The sequence below is a fragment of the Suncus etruscus genome, chromosome 13 (genome assembly GCF_024139225.1).
Source record: "Suncus etruscus isolate mSunEtr1 chromosome 13, mSunEtr1.pri.cur, whole genome shotgun sequence".
NCBI lineage: Eukaryota > Metazoa > Chordata > Mammalia > Eulipotyphla > Soricidae > Suncus > Suncus etruscus.
Genome location: NC_064860.1, coordinates 12,644,905 through 12,664,075, shown reverse-complemented (window position 1 = coordinate 12,664,075; position 19,171 = coordinate 12,644,905). Strand labels below are relative to the sequence as shown.

The window sequence follows — 19,171 nt, the reverse complement described above, 5'->3', positions numbered from 1 at the left end:
GATAAGTTTGCTGTATTTGTTGGTCTCTCTTGTCTTAAAGTAGACCTGTCAGTTTTTCCTTTAAAGCTGGTTTTTCATCTGTGAAGTTTCTGAGCTGTTGTTTATTCATGAAAGTATGTATCTTTCCTTCAAACCTGAATGTGAGTCGGGCTGAATGCAGTATTCTTGGTGAGACATTCATTTTATTCAGTCGTCACAATATCCCACCACTGTCTTCTGGCCTGAGTTTCTTGTGACATGTCTGCTGTAAGTCTTAGGGATGCTACTTTGAATGTAATTTTCTTTTTTGATCTTGCTGCTCATTATTCTGTCTCTATCTCTGGGGTTTGTCATTGTAACGAGGATGTGTCTTGGGGTGTTTTTCTTTGGGTCTCTTTTAGCTGGTACTCTTAGGGCATGCAGGATTTGACTGCATGTAGTCTTTAACTCTGGGAGTATTTCTTTGATGATGTTTTTGACAGTTTATCCTTCCTGGAGATCTCCTACCTGGGCCTCTGGGACTCCAATGATTCTTATGTTGTTTTTGTTGAGTTTATCAAAGACTTCTATTTTCATCTGTTCACATTTCTTGAGTACTTTTTCCATTGCCTAATCATTTGTCATAAGGTTCTTTTCCATTTTCTTCTGCTGTGTTGAGTTTTTCTGAATCTCATTCTCCAGCACGCCAATTCTGTCCTCAGCTGCTGTTACCCTGATGGCTGAGGTTTTCAGTTGAGCTACCATGTTTTTCAGATCTGTTATTTCAGTTTGGAGTTTTCTGATTTCTGTCTTAGTGTTCTGTTCAGATCAATCTTCTATGCTTTCTTTGAGTTCTACAAACATCTTCCTTATTTCTATTCTAAACTCCTTATCTGAGAGGTTAATCAGATTGTTGGAATTTTTTAGGTCATCCGCGCTTTTGTTTTCATTCTCTGTGCATGGTGCTTGCCTGTGAGGTTTCCCCATTGTCAAGCTTGTAGTGTGATTTTTTCTGTGTGTTGTGGTGGGGTTCATTGGTTAGAAAGAGTACATGGCTCTTCTGGAGCCTCTGGGAGAGCTATTTTTTTTTTCGGCCCATTTCCAAGAGTTTCAGGAGACAGGACAGTGGAAAAACATGCACAGGCAACACTTACAGTTTCTCACAGTCGGGAACCACTGGGCAGGCGTAGATATTCCCAGCCTGACTTTCCTTTCTTTTTTTTTTTTTAATATAATTTTTATTTTGATCATAGTGGTTTACATGTTGTTGACAATAATATTTTAGTTAAATATTTACATAACATCAGGGGGGATTCCCATCACCAAATTGTCCTCCCTACACCTCCGTTTTTGTCCTATCTCCCGTATCCTCTTCCCTCACCCCCAGGGCTGCTAGAATATGTGGTCCCCTATGTACCTATCCTACTACATAGTAGTCTTGCATCTGATTGGTCTAGGTGTCTCCCTAATTTTCCCCTCTAACTGGGAGGCAGGCCTAGCTAGTTAAATTTACGTGGTTTGGTTTGAAGAAGAGAAAAGTAGTAAACTGGGGTAAAAGTCTAATACTCCAAAAGTGGGCAGAGTCCTTCTAGAGGCTTTTATCACCGATTTGAGGGGTGAAGGAGAAAAAAGAAAATGAAACATTTTATCAGTACAAAAAAAAAAGTGTCCAATATCCAGTGAGGACTCCAACAATAATGGTAAGCACCACACATGCACAAAATAAGAAAAAAAAACCCGCCATGGTCTTGAGATAAGAAACATGACATAGCCCATAAAGAAAGAAAAGAAAAGAAGAGAAAAAAATAGGTATATCTGGGGACAACAGCTTCAATAACCACACCCAAACAGAGAAATCGACCAAAAATAGTTAGGTAAGTAAAAAAAAAAATAATACTAATAATAATAAATGAAAGTAAAAAATAATATATAAAAAGTAAACAATGTTTTATGCTTTTTTTTCCCTCCTGCCCTGGCACAGTAAATATTGGGGTCATTCAAAAAGGAATTCACTTGGCCTGAGAGTTATGGGTTTCTCCGTCCTTGGCATATATTGTCATAGGGTCAGCTATAGACTCTGTTCAGGATCATTTACTCTCCCGGTGGTCTTTTGTCGTGTTTGGGAGACTTCTGTTCTGTTCTGGGTGGTACAATCAGACCTCTGTGTCTAGAGATCTCAGTGTCTGTACAGATTCAGAGTTGGGACTTATGATGACGTCAGTGTTTGTGGTACAGGAGTTCTGTTCCCTCAGTGTCATTTTAATCCATCATCTGTGGTTGGTGGTCTTGGTCTTTGCACTGTACCTAGGATGGCACTTAGGATAGCATCTTTCTTTGTGCTTCCAGAAGCCAGATTCCATTACAATTGTCTCTGCTAGACCTTTGGATGTGGGGTTCATGGTTGTTGTGCAGGTTGTATTTCAAACCCTAGACTAGGGCTTTTTTATTGGTCCCACGGTGTATACCGTCTGGTTAGTTCTTTCCTTTCTGCAGAATACTGCGGATAGCCAGTTTTCATGGTTGGGCACAGTTCCTTGGCATTCCAGCCCTTGGATGAGCCTCTGGGAGAGCTATTTTCCTGGGCCCTTTTTGGCCCACTCCCAAGAGGTTCAGGAGACAGGACAGTGGAGAAACACGCACAGGCAACACTTACAATTTCTCACAGTCGGGAACCGAGAAAAGATTCTTATACAGGAAATGCTACTCTGATATTTTATTTAATTTATGAACAATTACCTAATTGAGATAATAGAACACACCTTTAGAATGTTCAATCCAGTGCAGACAATATGAAATGCTGTGGAGAATGAGGATAACAGAACTATCATTTGTTACTAGAAAGTATGCACATTGTGAGTCTTTGTGGAAGGCATTTTGACAATTTCTCACAAGCATATCACATTCTACACAGTATCTTGTATATATCTTGTATCTTGCTACTTGGTATGTTTACAAAAATATTGATATATAAAATAGGATGCACTAAATCTTCTTAATATATTTAAAAGCATTAAGCACATAAAAACTTTACTCTTATATTATAAAAAATTATTCATCATTGTCAAATGTTGAAAGAAACCAAGATTATCTTTAGTAGACTAATGACACCTTAGTTGTGGTACAGCCAAACAATGGAATATTCTCAGTTATTGCAATATCAAATAATAGAAGTGCTAATTATTATCAAATTTATAAGAATATTCAAAAGATACCAATATAAACATGTTCTATATGTTCCAGCTATATGATAATCAGGAAACGGAAAACTATGAACATGGTAGAAAGATAAGTGGTTGCAAAAGAGATAGGGTAAATGTAAGGAAGGATGGTTAGGCACAGCAGAGAGAATTTTAGGAGAGCAAAAATACCTTGTACGTAACACAGTTAATAGGTTCATGTCATACATTTGTCTGAGTTCATAGGATATAGAATACTGAGAGTGAACCTTTAGGTAAACTATGGACTTTGGGTTGCTATTATGTCAGTAAAGAGTCATCAATTGTAATAAAAATGCCATTTATGGTGCAGTATAGAATAACAGCCCTGTTTTATGTTGGAGGATAAAAGCTATGTTGTGAGTAATAGGGAGTATATGGGAAATACGATTTCTATTTTATTGTAAACCTAAAATTTATTTAAAAATAAATATTTACCAAAAAGTTCCATTTGAAAGTTTTTTTCTTAATAAAGTTCTATGTATTCAATATTGGTGAATATTTGATTTCTCTCTTATTTTGATTATTTATAGACTTCCTCAAATATTGTTGGAGAGCCACCGATAAGTCTACTTTTCTAGTATTTACTTTTACATATACCAAATGATAAATGACTAAGGCTATGCCTGAGGCTGATAAATAATAAGAAGCAGAAAGAAAAGTCCCAGGGAGTGTTTTTCCCAGGAGCTATGTTTAATTTATCATGATGGAGACTAAAAGTCTTCTTTCAGATCCATATTATTAAATGCTTAAATATGATCTGTGGTATAAAGACATAAATCAAGTTTAAATCATTTATAGGATCTGTTTTTGTTAGGTAATCTATGTTAAACAATGCATTAATTTTAGCTGCATGAAACTCAGCCACCCAACACCACAAAATATCTGTACAATTAATTTTTCTTTTCTTGTTATAAAATGATGAGTCTTAAATATGATCAATTTACAAGTCAAAAATACTAAAACGTACTGATATTAGTTCTGGATGCTTGCAAGATGGGAACTGAAAATGGACTAGGGAGCGTACAGTTTTCTGTAGTGCATTTCTTTTTTCCTTTTTTAAAATTTTCATTTTAACACCTTGATTTACTAAATTGTTCATAGTACAGTCATTGCAGGCTTTGGATATGAAAATACCACTCCCATCACCAGTATGACCTTCCTTCACCATTGTTCCCAAATTCTCACTCATCACCACAGCCTTCTCCATGCAGGCACAAAGTTACTTCATATTGCTTGTTATAGCACAAAGACAAATGGAATTACTAACACTTAAATTAATACAGCTCAATTTGGAATGATTGTGGTATCTCTCCATGGTGTTACTAAAATCATCATCTAAGGACTTACTGGTCTGTATTTGTTGACACACTAGGGTTGATTGATTAATATGTCATTTTCTCCCTATCTGAGAATGTCTCAGTGTGGTTATCTAGGACCAGACTACCTGGGAAATATCAGTGACCATTATTTGTTTTAAGATCTTAGTGCAGGAGTCCATTTTTTCTTCCAGGAAGATGGGGCTGGCAGGTGGGGCTGCTGGGTTTTTTTTAGGGGTGGGTAGAGTGCAGGAGGGCTTGTCCTAAACATATTTCACACATACACATACATACACACAGAGTTTATGGCCCTGTAATCTGAGTATTTAGTTAGTTGTTCATATTATTTGATTTCAATTACAGAGTTGGGCCTTTTCTGTTCGAGTGTGCAGAGAATGGTGTTGAGTGAGTTTCATGCAGAAAGGGGAATCTTTCCCCACTTTTTTTCTTAGTACACATTAGAACAGAGTTCTCAAACTCTAGCCTGCAGGCCACCTGGGGCCTGCAGAGGACATTAATTAACCAACAAGGTGTTTTTGCAGCCATTGCCTGTCCTACTTAGCAGCTGACTCATCTCATCTCCTGCCTGAAGTGCTCATGTGTGGGATGTGCATCATACTATTCAACTCTTCTTTCTTCTTTTTTTTTGGGGGGGGGGTCACACCTGGCAGCACTCAGGGGTTACTCCTGGCTCTATGCTCAGAAATTGCCATTGGCAGGTATGGGGGACCATATGGGATGCCGGGATTCGAACCACTGTCCTTCTGCATGAAAGGCAAACACCTTACTTCCATGCTATCTCTCCGGCCCCTCCTCTGTCTCTTGACTCCTCCTCTCAATCCCAGGCAGAGGTCCTCAAACTAAGGCCCACCAAAAGCAGGCCCATAGTTCCCATTGAAGTACTGGTAAGTTTGTTGAGTTAACTTTACTTGGCCTTCATATGTGCTGCCGAAGTGAGCACTCTTTTATTCATTTTTACTCAACATGATCTACAAGAGTTTCTTTCAGGCATTCAGCAATTCCATCTCAAACATCTCCATACCCAAAAAGAGTGTCAGATCCTTCCATCAATTCAGGATTCCTTCCCTTACCATACCTCAACTCCTTTGCAAACTCATGTTTTAGAAAGTTGGCTTCTTTGGGTCACATACTTTACTAGAACTTACTTTTATGGTGGCTTTCATTTTGAAGATATCGGAATATCACTTGATGCATACTAGAAACTAATTTATTTGTTATACTGTGGTCCCCTGCACTCAGCCAGGAGTGATTTTTGCTCTCAGGGACAGGAGTAACCTTGAGTACTGCCAGATATGATCCCAAAATAAAAAATAAATTATGTATGTGTATAAGAAAAATAGATTAGAAAATCTGGATATTTTGAGCTGGATTTATAGCACTGCAACAGGGTTTTTGCCTTGCATGTGGCCAACCTGGGACAAACTCAGGTTCAATCCCAGAATCCCATATGGTTCCCAGAACATGCCAGGAGTGATTTGAGCTTAGAGCCAAGAACACACCTGAATGCCTCCGGGTGTGACCTAAAATGTTCCCCCCAATAAAAGAAAGAAAAAAAAATTTTTAAAGATAGTACAGAGGGTTTCTGAAAGTATTCTTAGGCCTAAATTGGATAGTCTCACTTAGTTTTTTAGGAACTATTATCACAAACAACAATAATTTTCTAATAACTCTCTTCCATTAGCCACCAACCTAACAATAAGAATAAGATGTTCTTTCCATATTTTGTGTTCTTTCTTCTAATAACCTTTATTTTTCTTATTTTCTAGCTGGTTCTACGGGTGTTCAGAACACTTTATTCTAGAGCTATATTAAATTAACACAGAAGGGAAGCTTTAAATATCTAATTATGTTAGTATTTTTAATAACTAAATGATAATTCTATGTGAAATTCACCCTATTTGTTTAGTATTTTAGCATCTTTTCTTTCTAGCTTTGGTTTCAGTATTTAATTTATCTTCATATTAAACATCTTTTGGGACTAACAGTTCTCCACTTTGGTGCATCATTAGGCATTGCAGTAAAGCGCAAACAGAATGAAAACATGTGACTTTTTTCTTTTTTAAAGTCAAAAGTACATCTGACTTGAGAACTGCAATACATTTAAAATTTAAATTATTATATTTTAAAATAAACAGAAGGCATATAAATAATGATGATACTAGTCTTGGTATTCTTCACTGAAATTTAACAGTTTTCTTCAATACTAAACATTTTAACTAACTTTAAGAGATTGCAACTTCAATGTAACTGTCGTCATAAATACCAGATCCTTATATGCTGAGTCTAAAGCATTTGTGTAAGCTAGTTGTGATTACATGAGATTGGTAATGTATTCCTAATTATATAATATTGACTGACAGAAGGAGGATTTAATTGAGATTTGTTTTATATAGTCTCATCCACATTGTCCTATAGCTCAGAATCAATTGGAAAATGAAATAGAAAAATGTTCAAGAACAACCAGGGAGGGACACCTACTGGCCTAAAGAAGATAGGTAACATTTGAGTAACTGAAGAGGATTAACAAGAGAATTTGGTATTCAGGCTGGAGACCACAGACTTCTAGAAACCAAGGAGACTATCTGTGCTAGAGAGAAGAGTTCATTTTAATAATTATTGAATTATATAGTGAGAGATACATACTTTGGAATTGAAGAAGACATTTAAATGCCTACCAGAGGATTAGAAGTTAAGATTCTTTGTATTCTTTTCAAGCAATTCAACGATATATTGATTCTAATACCTTGAGTTGCTTTCATAGAAATTATTTTTTTCATTTCATAAAAAGTGAGGCAAATAAAATACATTTTCATCAAATGTTATAGGATTTAAATGAAATAACAAAATGAAATACTTGAGGCAATGTTTTTTTAGTAGTGCTACATGCATATTAGCTACTATTTTGATAAAAAGAGGAGGGTAAGTATGGCAACTGTATAATATAGAGAGATTTGTAGAAAGGAACAAAATAAGCCATTTTTAGTGATTTGGGTGTGTAATTTTAGAAATACTGTTGGAGGGGGCCTATGTGGTGGCACGAGTGATAAGATGTCTGCCTTGCCTTCACTAGCATAGAACATACTGAGGTTCAATCCCTAGGCATTTTATATGGCCCCCAAGCCAGGAGTGATTTCTGAGTGCGGAGCCAGGAGTAAACCCTGAGGATCATTGGGTGTGGCCCAGAAAACAAACAAACAAACAAACAAAAAAGAAATAATGTAGGAAAGGTAAACCAGTAGTGATTTTAGGTCTTCTGAAAATGATATTACATGAAAAAAAATGGAGAAAAATCTTGAATGGTCAGCTTTTCCTTACTGTCACTATAAAATTTTATTTTCCTTGGAAAATATATTCTTTTCAATAGATAAAATATCTGAGCTCCAGGTTTTCTGGCCCACATAACAGATTATAGGTTCTACATATATGGCTGTCATATTTTCATTTATCTGCCAAGGTTCAGTCCAAACTTCAGTACTTCATTCTTTGTTTTTTTTTTGTTTTTTTTTTTTGTCCCCCAATTCACAATACAGACCAGGCAAAGGGCCTGTGTTGAGGTGTATATGGGGTGCATTTACTTTACCTTTTCTTTTATACAGTCAGTGTAAAGAACACAGCCTGTGGTAAGAATTGGGAGGCCTTATCTTTTCTTTGCTTTTTTTTTTATTTTTTAATATATATATTCCTTCACCAGTGCAATATTTCCATGACCAATATCCCAAGTGTCCTTCTTCCCTTCCTCAGTACTTCATTCTTAAGGGTGAAGTTTTTTTTTTTATTAAAAAAAAGAAACGAAGTATTTTATTACCAATTAGGAAGTGATAGAATACATTATAAGTGACATTATTTGTGTTAGAGATATCACAACCTGTCAAAACTTTTTCAGCTTATTCAATAACGTTTGTTGTTACAAGTGTTCATTTTAAAAATATAGCCATTCATTAAAATGATGGAATAAAGAAAAAACAACATAGTAAAGTTCATTGTCTTCCTATTATCTTAGAATAGAATCTGTATTCTTTGTTTTGGGCCACAATCAATAGTACTCAACACTTGCCTACTTTCTGACTCTGTATGCAGGGATCATTCCTTGTGGAGTTCCAGCACCAAGTTGAGTGTAGGGATGGAATCTTGTGTGCTGTGCTTTCTCTACAGTATTGTTTAAATCTATATTTTATGTTGATTGCTGCCTTGGGACAAATACAAATCATATCACTTTAGTAAATATCATAGATATATTTTAAAATGAATTTGGAGATAGTAATATTTGACTGGATTTCATTTATTGAGGTTTACTCCTATTTCTAAGATTTAGGCCAATATTTATTAAACATTTTCCACATTAAAATAAATCAGTGAAAATGTATTCCATCACTACTGAGGAAATTAAAAGTGTAATCAAAAATCTTTCCCAAAACAAAAGCTCAGACCCAGATGGATTCACTAATGAATTCTTTCAAACCTTTCTAGAGGAACTACTACCAATAGTTTTCATGCTCTTTTATGAAATTGAAGAATCAGGAACACTCCCAAATAGTTTTTATGAAGCTAACATAACCCTGATACAAAACCAGACAGACATGCTGCAAAAAAGAAAACTTCAGGGCTGGCGAGGTGGCGCTAGAGGTAAGGTTTCTGCCTTGCAAGCACTAGCCAAGGATCAGGACTGCAGTTCCATCCCCTGGCTTTCCATATGGTCCCCCCAAGCCAGGGGCAATTTCTGAGTGCTTAGCCAGGAGTAACCCCTGAGCATCAAATGGGTGTGCCCCGAACCCCCCCCCCAAAAAAAAGAAAACTTCACATCAATGTCCCTGATAAACACAGATGCAAAGATCCTCAACAAAAGTTTGGCAAATAGGATCCAACACCTCATCAAGAAGGTCATACAGGACTACCAAGTAGGTTTCATTACAGGGATGCAAGGATGATTTAACATATGTAAATCAATCAACATAATACACCATATCAATAAAAAGAAATTAAAAACTATATGATCATATCCATAGATAAAGAGAAAATATTCGATAATGTCCAACACCCATTCTTGATAAAAACCCTCATCATGATGGAAATGAAAGAAACTTTTCTCAAGATAGTCAAGGCTATCTACCACAAGCCATTAGAAACTATTTTTCTCAATGGAGATAAGCTAAAAGTTTTTTCCCTCTAAAATCTGGTGAGAGACAAGGTTGCCTTCACTCACAACCCCTATTCAACATAGTACTGGAAGTTCTTTTCATAGTGGTTAGGCAAGAAAAAGATAACAAGGGCATCCAGAGAGGAAAGCAAGATGTTAAGCTCTGACTGTTTGCAGATGACATGATACTATATTTAAAAAATCCTAAAGACTCTACCGAAAAGCTTCTAGAAACAATAGGTTCATATATGAATGTAGAAGGCTACAAAATTAACATGCAAAAATCAGTGGCCTTCCTGTACACCAATAATGATAGAGAAGAAATGGACATTAAAAAAAACAATCCTATTCACATTAGTGTCACACAAACTCAAATATCATGGAGTCAAATAAATTAAAGAGGGGAAGGACCTACACGAAAAAAAAAATAACAAAACCCTGTTTCAAGAAATAAAGAGAACACAAGAACATGGAGACACATACCTTGCCAATAGATTGGAAGGACTAACATAAGTAAAATGGCAATAATCCTCAGAAAAATAAAAAAGAAATAAAATAAATTGGTGAAAATAATTTAATTAAATGGCCTTGTAGCTAGGAATGTGAACTGAATTATTTTTCTTATATGCAATACCATGGTTTTTTTAACCCTATATCAAGAGTAAGCTCCAGTTGAATTGACCAAGCACCTAGTATATGCCAAAGTCTTTTATGTTAGTTACATTATGCAGTTGGCTATACTTTATGGCATTACTTATGGTATACCTCTCCACCCACAATTACAAATGGAAAAAATAAGAACCCAGTAAAGATTTATGTTTTACTCAAGGTTTTAAGCTATAAACCACTAGAATAAAGTCAGATGCACAATGTGCTTTTCTAATTCCAGAAGCACTTTTTGTTTTGTGATTTTGTTTTGTTTTGTTTTGGAGTTAGACCCAAAGTAACTCAGGGATTACTCCTGAATCAAGAATTATTCTACACTCAGAAATTACTCCGGTAATGTTTTGGATATAGGATTCTGGGGATAAAACCCCTGTTGGCCACATGCAGGACAAGTACACTGCGCAATGTACTATCACTCTGGCCCATAATTCTAGGGCTTTCATCTATAACTCTATTTTCTCTCATTTTTCTTTAATTAAACCACTGAAACATTTAATTGGAAAACACAATTTCTTTTCACCTTGACATTTTTATTTGTATACCAATATGTGGTTTTTGTAGTTGTCTAGGAGTAAATGGCAAAGAAGCAGAAAAGGCTGTCTTAAAAATGATTGGTAAAAAATGCACAGCTTGCATGTTTTCCTATGATGTTAGACTGTCATAAGTGGCTGGTTTACCACCAAGAGATATTTCTTATAGAATTTTAAGATTTTTCACCATATACAATCCCCTTCCAAAAAATTTACTCAAATTACATTGTTTTCTGACAACTGTGTTTTCAGACAAGTGTGACCTCAATTTCAGCTATATTCATGTTCTGAACAATCACAGAAGATATAAAGCTTATTTTAAATGAATTTCTAACAATAGAAGACTTGTATTAATCATTAGTAAGGCAAATTTGCTTTATTGCTTTTTCAGTTAATTGTATTGAAAGTCACAAAATAGCTCCTATAATTTTATGCAGAAAGTAGGTGGATTATTAATGCTTTAATGTGGCAAAATGTAATTATCCAAAGGTAGTTAAACCAATGGCATTCTTCATGCTCTTCATACTTTTTAGCTACAATAAGACATTGGAATGCTATTTTCAAAAGTGAATTGCTTTTATTCGCATTGCATTTCATTATCTAGTACATTATCTAATGAGTCTTATTGGCTTCTGGGAATAAAGCACTCTAAATTTGGACGTGTATTTTTTTAAACTCATTCCAATTTCAATTTATTTGGCATCCCATTTGTTACTTTTACTGTGTTCCTTTGTCTTTGCCTTTTCCTCTAATACCTAGAAGATAAAGAAAAGACATATTTCTTCTACACTAGTGCTGGAAGTTTGGAAAACTATTCAATATTGATAAATTAAATCCTTATTGGAGTGGCTGCCCTTTATAGTCAGAGATGAAAGCATATGAGCAAGAAGTGAACAATTCTCTGCCTTTCTGAGTCCTTTGCTTCCTAGTCAAAGATTAATGAAAAATACAATGAAGCTAACACTGAAAGATCCCAAATTAGAGGGTTAAGGAAGATGTTTGCGTGTCAAATATTTGTGACAGAGATTAGAAGATGAAGAGAAATTTGTTTTGTGGTTAAAGAATCCTTGAACAACAACAACAAAAAAAAAACCAACCCTCATAACCATGCTTTTCTTTTGATTTGTCCAAACATTTGTGAAAATATCTGCATAGCTTCCCTTCAAGCATAACACTGAGCAAGAATGGATGAACTATTTTTAAACCTCCAAATAGTTATAAGACAACAGAAACCTAATTTTGTCACTCATTTCCAGCATTTGGCGGACATCATTTAGGTCAATCCAGAGATTATGTTTTTTATTCTGCTCATGTTATTCACTGGAACATTTTCAGGGATAATTAGCTGATCTATTTCATCTATTATACAATATAGAATCCTCTGGGATCTTAATATGTATTATTGAATCAAATTTTTAAAGATCTAAGGTCAACTCATGCATTTTTCCTTTTTTTGCTCTTGCTTTTATAAATATTTTCATTCACTTAGTGAAGAACTAGAATGATTCAGTAATGCCAAATTATTTTGAAATTAAGTATCATTTTGCATGAGCTCAAGTGTTATATTGGTATATCACAAAGGATAAGAAATAATTGATTAAACTCTTTAGTGTATTGATAAAAGCTGATATTTTGCCTGGTTTTTATTTTTGACAAATTTCAAAAAGAGAAAGTTATATCTATTATGCTTGGCAGAAACTTGCATCATACGGAAAAGCAAAGTCCTTAAACGTTAGTGTTTTATTTTAAATTAGTGCTTCAAGTACATGAGCATTTGATTCTATTGCTTTTCAAGTTTTATGGATAAATGTCCCTTTATTGATCTATACTAATTTGATTATGATTTTAATATTATATTCTTTATCTTAAGTAAGTTAACCTGTCTTCTTGAGTACCTGGTGTAATGTTTCTACTTTTATCCTCAAAAAAATCACTGCTTACATTTTGAGGGTTTTTCCCCTCTATTTGTAACATACATTTATTGTGCACGTCTCTTTCTAGATTTTTCTCCCTTTAACTTTTACATTTCAAAAGTGTGACCCATTTATTCTCTTGTTTCCTTGAGCTTGGCACTTCTTATACATTAACTGTACCTTCCACAACGCTTCATAAAACTGACTTCACCAAGGCAAATTAATGGCCAGTTATGACTGTTCTCTCTTTACTCTTAAAAGTTTCTATCTATCCTGATGTTAAGGCAGAGAAAATAAAAAGTAGAATGCTTATAAATATCTAATAGTTGCTTCTTTGCAGGGTAACAACATTAATTTATAACTGCCAATTTCAATGTTCTCCTTACATCATAAATGGCTTTAATTTCTTTATGTAATGTTTCTGAGCATGGTTTTGGAAACGATGTGCATGATTGCCCTAAAGGGAACTGGTAAGAACTTAGGACAGCAAACCCAATAGTTATACTCTCTTGGATTCTGTTCATCCTTGGCTTTTGCTTCATTTTACATCACTTGGGATTCAGCTTTTCTCCATTCAATTTATTGCTCTTGTTTAATATTTGTAGCTCATAACTACAGACTTTTTTGAAAAATACATATTTATTCATTATTCTCTTCTAATCTCATGCTTTTCATCATCATGTTTTCACGAGTGATGCTGAATCTTTTCCTGTTTTCTATATGTAATTTCACATATAGAAATATTAATTTCTATATATATTAATTCATATATTAATTCACTATATATATTAATTTCTCTATATATTAATTCATATATTAATTCACTATTAAATACTTAATTTTTACCTCACTCTAAAAATACTCATTTTCCTTGATGTCCTATTAAAATGTGTCAATTGCAAGTTGTATACTAGATATTTCATAATACTTTGGAACTAAAATTTGTAAATAAGTCTTATTTATACATTCAAAATCCTAAGTTCATAGAACTTAGTTAATTTGCTCAAATTAACCCACCCAACAGAATCTAGAACTCAAATGTGAAATCAGAATGTGTTATTCTGATACCAACATCCATTATTCTTACCAGTGTGTTATGGTGCTTCTCAAGCAATAGAACTTTCAGTTTTTATCTCTTGTTGGATTAAAATATAAAACTTATTTGGCATTTTTAAACTAATTACCAGATTCTGTCAATTTTTATAAGGGTTACTGCTTATGAAAGTATTTCTCTTCTAAAAAGTAAAAATCTTGGATATATTCAGCATTTCATTCCATTCTATAAACAAACTTCCTTAGAATTACAGGTACTACACTATTAAATATTAATTAAGCGAACTAATTAGCAAAAATGTAATTCTAATACCTTCATATTTGTAACAATAATGTTTTTCTGTTATCTATATTGATACTACCAAAAATGGAGTGTAAATATAGCAACTCCAATTTTGTGTTGAAGAAATGTTCAGGTTTAGGGCTGGAGTGATAGCACAGCAGATAAAGTCTTTTCACGTAGCCAACACAGGTTCCCAGCATACCATATGGTTCCTCAAGCCTGCCAGGAATGATTTCTGAGCACAGAGCCAGGAGTAACCCCTGAGCATTGCTGGGTATGGCCCCAAACAAACAAAACAACAACAAAAAAAAAAGTAGAGAAAAAAAGAAAAAGAAAAAAGCAATATTTAAGTTTAGTTTGCTGCAATGGGAAATGGAACACTAAACACCCTCAAATTTTACTATCAGTTACCATGGTTAAAATTATCTTATCACTTTTCACACACACACACACACACACACACACACACACACACACAAAAAAAAACTCAAATACTGGGCCAGCGAGGTGGCGCTAGACATAAGGTGTCTGCCTTGCAAGCGCTAGCCAAGGAAGGACCTCAGTTCTATCCCCCGGTGTCCCATATAACCCCTGAGCATCAAACAGGTGTGGCCCGAAAAACAAAAAACAAAAAAACAAAACAAACAAACAAAAAACCTCAAATACCAATTTCTAGCCATCTTAGGGTTTAGAATTTAAGGTATCTTCGATGAATTCTGGCAGGTCCATCTTTTCCCTTGCATTCCTAACTAATCAAAATCTAATCATATTCCTGAGGTCTTTTTGTTTTTGTTTTTGTTTTTGTGTCACACCTGGCGGCGCTCAGGGTTACTTCTGACTCTGTGCTCAGAAATCGCACCTGACAGGCTTGAGAAACAATAGGGATGCCGGAAATCAAATCAGGGTCCATCCAGGGTTGGCCACATGCAAGGCAAACACCCTACCGCTGTGCTATATAACTCCAGTCTTTTTCCTTCTTTTTGTCTTTCTTTTTGTCTTTCTTTCTTTCTTTTCTTCCTTCCTTCCTTCCTTCCTTCCTTCCTTCCTTCCTCCTTCCTTCCCTTCCTTCCTTCCTTCCTCTTTCTTTCTTTCTTTCTTTCTTTCTTTCTTTCTTTCTTTCTTTCTTTCTTTCTTTCTTTCTTTCTTTCTTTCTTTCTTTCTTTCTTTCTTTCTTTCTTTCTTTCTTTCTTTCTTTCTTTCTTTCTTTCTTTCTTTCTTCCTTCCTTCCTTCCTTCCTTCCTTCCTTCCTTCCTTCCTTCCTTCCTTCCTTCCTTCCTTCCTTCCTTCCTTCCTTCCTTCCTTCCTTCCTTCCTTTTCTCTCTTTTAAATACACTTTCAGAGTCTTTATTTTTAGAAGGTAGAAAAGTTTATTTAGAAGTGGAGGTGAAAGGGGATCCTTTTCAGAGTCTTAATTAGGATACAGAACTTACCAAAACATTCCAAATTTCAGCAACTGGCTATGCTGTCAGTAAAGGTTGCCAATGGGAGCAGATTGTGGCCCTCTCTATAATTGTTTAAGGACATGAATTGTTGAACTTCTGAATTTTGAGTTGCCAGTTCCTGCATCACCCTGTGATATTTTTTGCTTCAACAGCACAGAGGCTGCTTCATAACTGAGTGTGCCTCAGGGCTTTTCTATACATAGAGTTTTACAATGCTGCAGTTAGATTTGTGATGCAGAAATTTTCTACTCAGGAAAGTGAGTGAGGCGTTAGTGGTTGCCTCTATGCATGAAATTTGAATCGCACAACAGTGAACAAACAAAAATTATGTGTGTTTCTTAAGAGTTCTGTATTCTGTTGTACCATGTTGCCACCTTAGTTTTAGCATGTTATTAATTGTTATTTATTATAAAAATATGTGTAAAAGAATTTTCTGTTAAGATATGAAGAGACACCATTAGGAGCTTTTAATTATAAACACCATTGTTTTGATTACATCAAAAATTGAAAAAATAATGTACCAGCTAGTTGACCAGCAAGAAATTTTAAGTGGATGCCAAATAAAATACAGATCACAACATTTTTTTTTTTTACAAAATTTAAGATAAGCTCAATACATTGATTTATTTCATGATAATCTATATCTGAAGAGTGGCAGGTTGTATTGAGTCCATTAATATGCTTTAGCATCTCCTTCCTTCCCTTCCTTCCCTTCCTTCCTTCCTTCCTTCCTTCCTTCCTTCCTTCCTTCCTTCCTTCCTTCCTTCCTTTCCTTCACTTTCTTTCTTCCTTCCTTCCTTCGCTTTCTTTCTTCCTTTCCTTCGCTTTCTTTCTTCCTTTCCTTCTCTTTCTTCCTTCCTTCGCTTTCTTTCTTCCTTCCTTCCTTTGCTTTCTTTCTTTCTTCCTTTCCTTCTCTTTCCTTCTCTTTCCTTCTCTTTCTTTCTCTCTTTCTCTTTCTTTCTTTCTTTCTTTCTTTCTTTCTTTCTTTCTTTCTTTCTTTCTTTCTTTCTTTCTTTCTTTCCTTCTTTCTTTCCTTCTTTCTTTCCTTCTTTCTTTCTTTCTTTCTTTCTTTCTTTCTTTCTTTTTCTTTCTTTCTTTCTTTCTTTCCTTCTTTCTTTCTTTCTTTCTTTCTTTCTCTTCTTTCTTTCTTTCTTTCTTTCTTTCTTTCTTTCTTTCTTTCTTTCTTTCTTTCTTTCTTTCTTTCTTTCTTTCTTTCTATCCTTACCTTTCTTTTCTTTCATTTCTTTTTTTGTGTTCACCTACACTTTAAAAGCTTTGTTCTCATTGAGAGTATCTTCCCAAATACAGAGGACACTTAATTCATGTTCTATTGTGACTGCGGATATAGTCCATAGAATCAGGTTGTTAAGTAGAAAACTTAGAGAGACATGGGATGTTTTCCATTGCAGTATCATGTATACCTCTATACAGTGTCATTCTATTTATTGTCATCTTCCTTTTTCCTTCAAAATTTAATAATGTCAGGAAAATAAAGCTAGATGGTATATATTGTGGGTTCTCATGAATGTCAGTTTGGAAACATTGAATCCAGAAATTTTTGTTTTTGAATCAACCGCACAAATGCTTAGAACTTATTCCTGGCTCTGTGCTCAGAGATCACTACTGTTGGGGCACAGAGGACTGCATGGGATACCTACAATCGAACCAAGGTCAGCCACATACAAGACAAGCACCTTACCCGCTATATTCCATACTCCAATTATTTTCTAATACTGATATCTAACCTACGCAGATTGAATTGAAGCATAATGAAACTCCTTTAGGTCTTTAATTATTTTAATTTCAGTTATCTATGGAAATATGAGAAGAGACTGAAAATATTATATCCCAAGGCTCTACTTTATATCATATTACTGTTAATGTACACTCTATTTTAAGAGAACAACTTAGCATAATATTCAGCTCACAGCCTGTGTTACTGCATTTTGCAAGCAAATAGAGCCATGAATAAATTAGTTTAGTGAACTCAAGTAGCAAGTAAAAAGTTTATATTCTAATGTTACAATAATAGGTGCAGGATTATTTTCTTATTTTTCCTGAGAAAATTCATTTTAAGTTATGTGTATTCCACAGTTTATCTTATTTGGTCTGTCAGCTTTGTCTCTGTGCTCACTGAGCCTTGTTGCCTTGGTTACCATCACATACAGGCTTGAATGTGAAGTTCCTCATTGACGTACATTTATTTCCATGGAAACAATGATGTCACTGGTATGATTTAGGTGCATAGCAAAAGTATAATGAAGATTTGAATTTTGAGCTTTATTTTGGTCATAAATGTGTTATTAAGTTATTTTATTAATTAGAGAAATATATCTTTGCTTTCTTTTTGACTTGATCATAAAGCTGCCTTTTTCTGTTTCCTTAATTGCTCAGAAAACTTAAAGTCCTAAATATAATCTATAGGTTCCTCATAAATAAAGTCATAATGTTCACCATGGATACTTATAAAGAGGTTACCTCTTCGATCATAACAGTTTCTCAGAATAAAATTTACCCTGTTAACAAAAATTGTGCAAGAAACTTTTTTCATTAATAGTATGGCAATGTATAGATGGCAGCTCTAGAAAAGGAAATCTCCCACTTGTCAAAAATCTTCAGGATTAGGAGAACAGAGATATAATAATTATTAAAACATATTATCTAGAATATCAGTAAAAGTTTATGTATAACTGATATTCTGTTTACTTATAATGGTTTCCTACCCTTTTATTGAAGCATCTATTTTTCTCTCTGTTTCTCTTCTACACTACTTTTTATGTTTGTTTTCTTTTTGGTTTTTGGTTTATGTATTACACTTGATGGTGCTCAGGGGTTACTCCTTGTTCAGCACTCAGAAATGGCTCCTGGCAGGCACCAGTGACCATATAGGATGTTAGGATTCAAACTACTGTCCGTCCTGGATAGGCTGCATGCAAGGCAAACTCACTACCACTGGGCTATCTCTCTATCCCCTCTTTTACACTACTTAAATCTAATTTTCTTTTTATTTATTTATCCATTTTTGGTAGATGATGTGGAAACCTGCCTATGATTTCCTCTATACTTGGAGCACTCATTACGAAAATAGCTACAGAGAGATGCTACAAGACCTTCAATCAACTTTGGACAGAATGAAAAACCCTGTGACTAAACAATGGCGAGAATTAACTGGAGCCTTAATACTTGTCAATTCTTTCGAAGTTTTGAGAGCAAGTGCATTCTCCTTTTCTGAGGAAAAATAAAAAAAATGATGGAAGTGTTTTGGGAAGGACTGAGATTATATGAGGAATACAAAGTGAGTGTGTGTGTGTGTGTGTGTGTAGATATGTATATAAGTATGTGAAAGAATCTCAGAAAAGTATGTTATATTTTGTGTGGTTGAAAAAATTCCCCATGAAACTATGTACTAATCTAAAATGTAAAGATGGGTTTTATAATCAGAAATCAGAAATATTTCATATGAAATACTTGATTGCTATATTATTGAGAGCAATGCTCTCTCTTATGGCTTTTCATTTTCTTAACTTAAGAAAAAGGGCTGTTAGGTTAACTTATCATATAAGATATATATCAAACACATCAAATAGAGAATTGGAATGTGAAAACCTCAATTTTTCCAAAAAAACAAGTAGGGACA

At 34.6% G+C, this 19,171-nt stretch overlaps 1 protein-coding gene and 1 non-coding gene across 2 annotated transcripts in view; one reads left to right on the top strand and one right to left on the bottom strand.

Moving 5' to 3' along the window:
* The window catches only part of MACC1 (MET transcriptional regulator MACC1), a 30,863-nt gene extending 12,087 nt beyond the window's left edge, over positions 1–18,776 (top strand). Inside the window, exon 4 of the mRNA XM_049785978.1 lies at positions 18,564–18,776. Within this exon, the coding sequence (XP_049641935.1) occupies positions 18,564–18,776 (213 nt within the window). The remainder of the gene's footprint in view (positions 1–18,563) is intronic.
* Positions 8,019–8,150, bottom strand: LOC126026367 (small nucleolar RNA SNORA51). The gene has a single exon (XR_007501659.1). It is a non-coding gene; the product is annotated as a small nucleolar RNA SNORA51 (small nucleolar RNA).
* Positions 18,777–19,171: the final 395 nt, after the last annotated feature.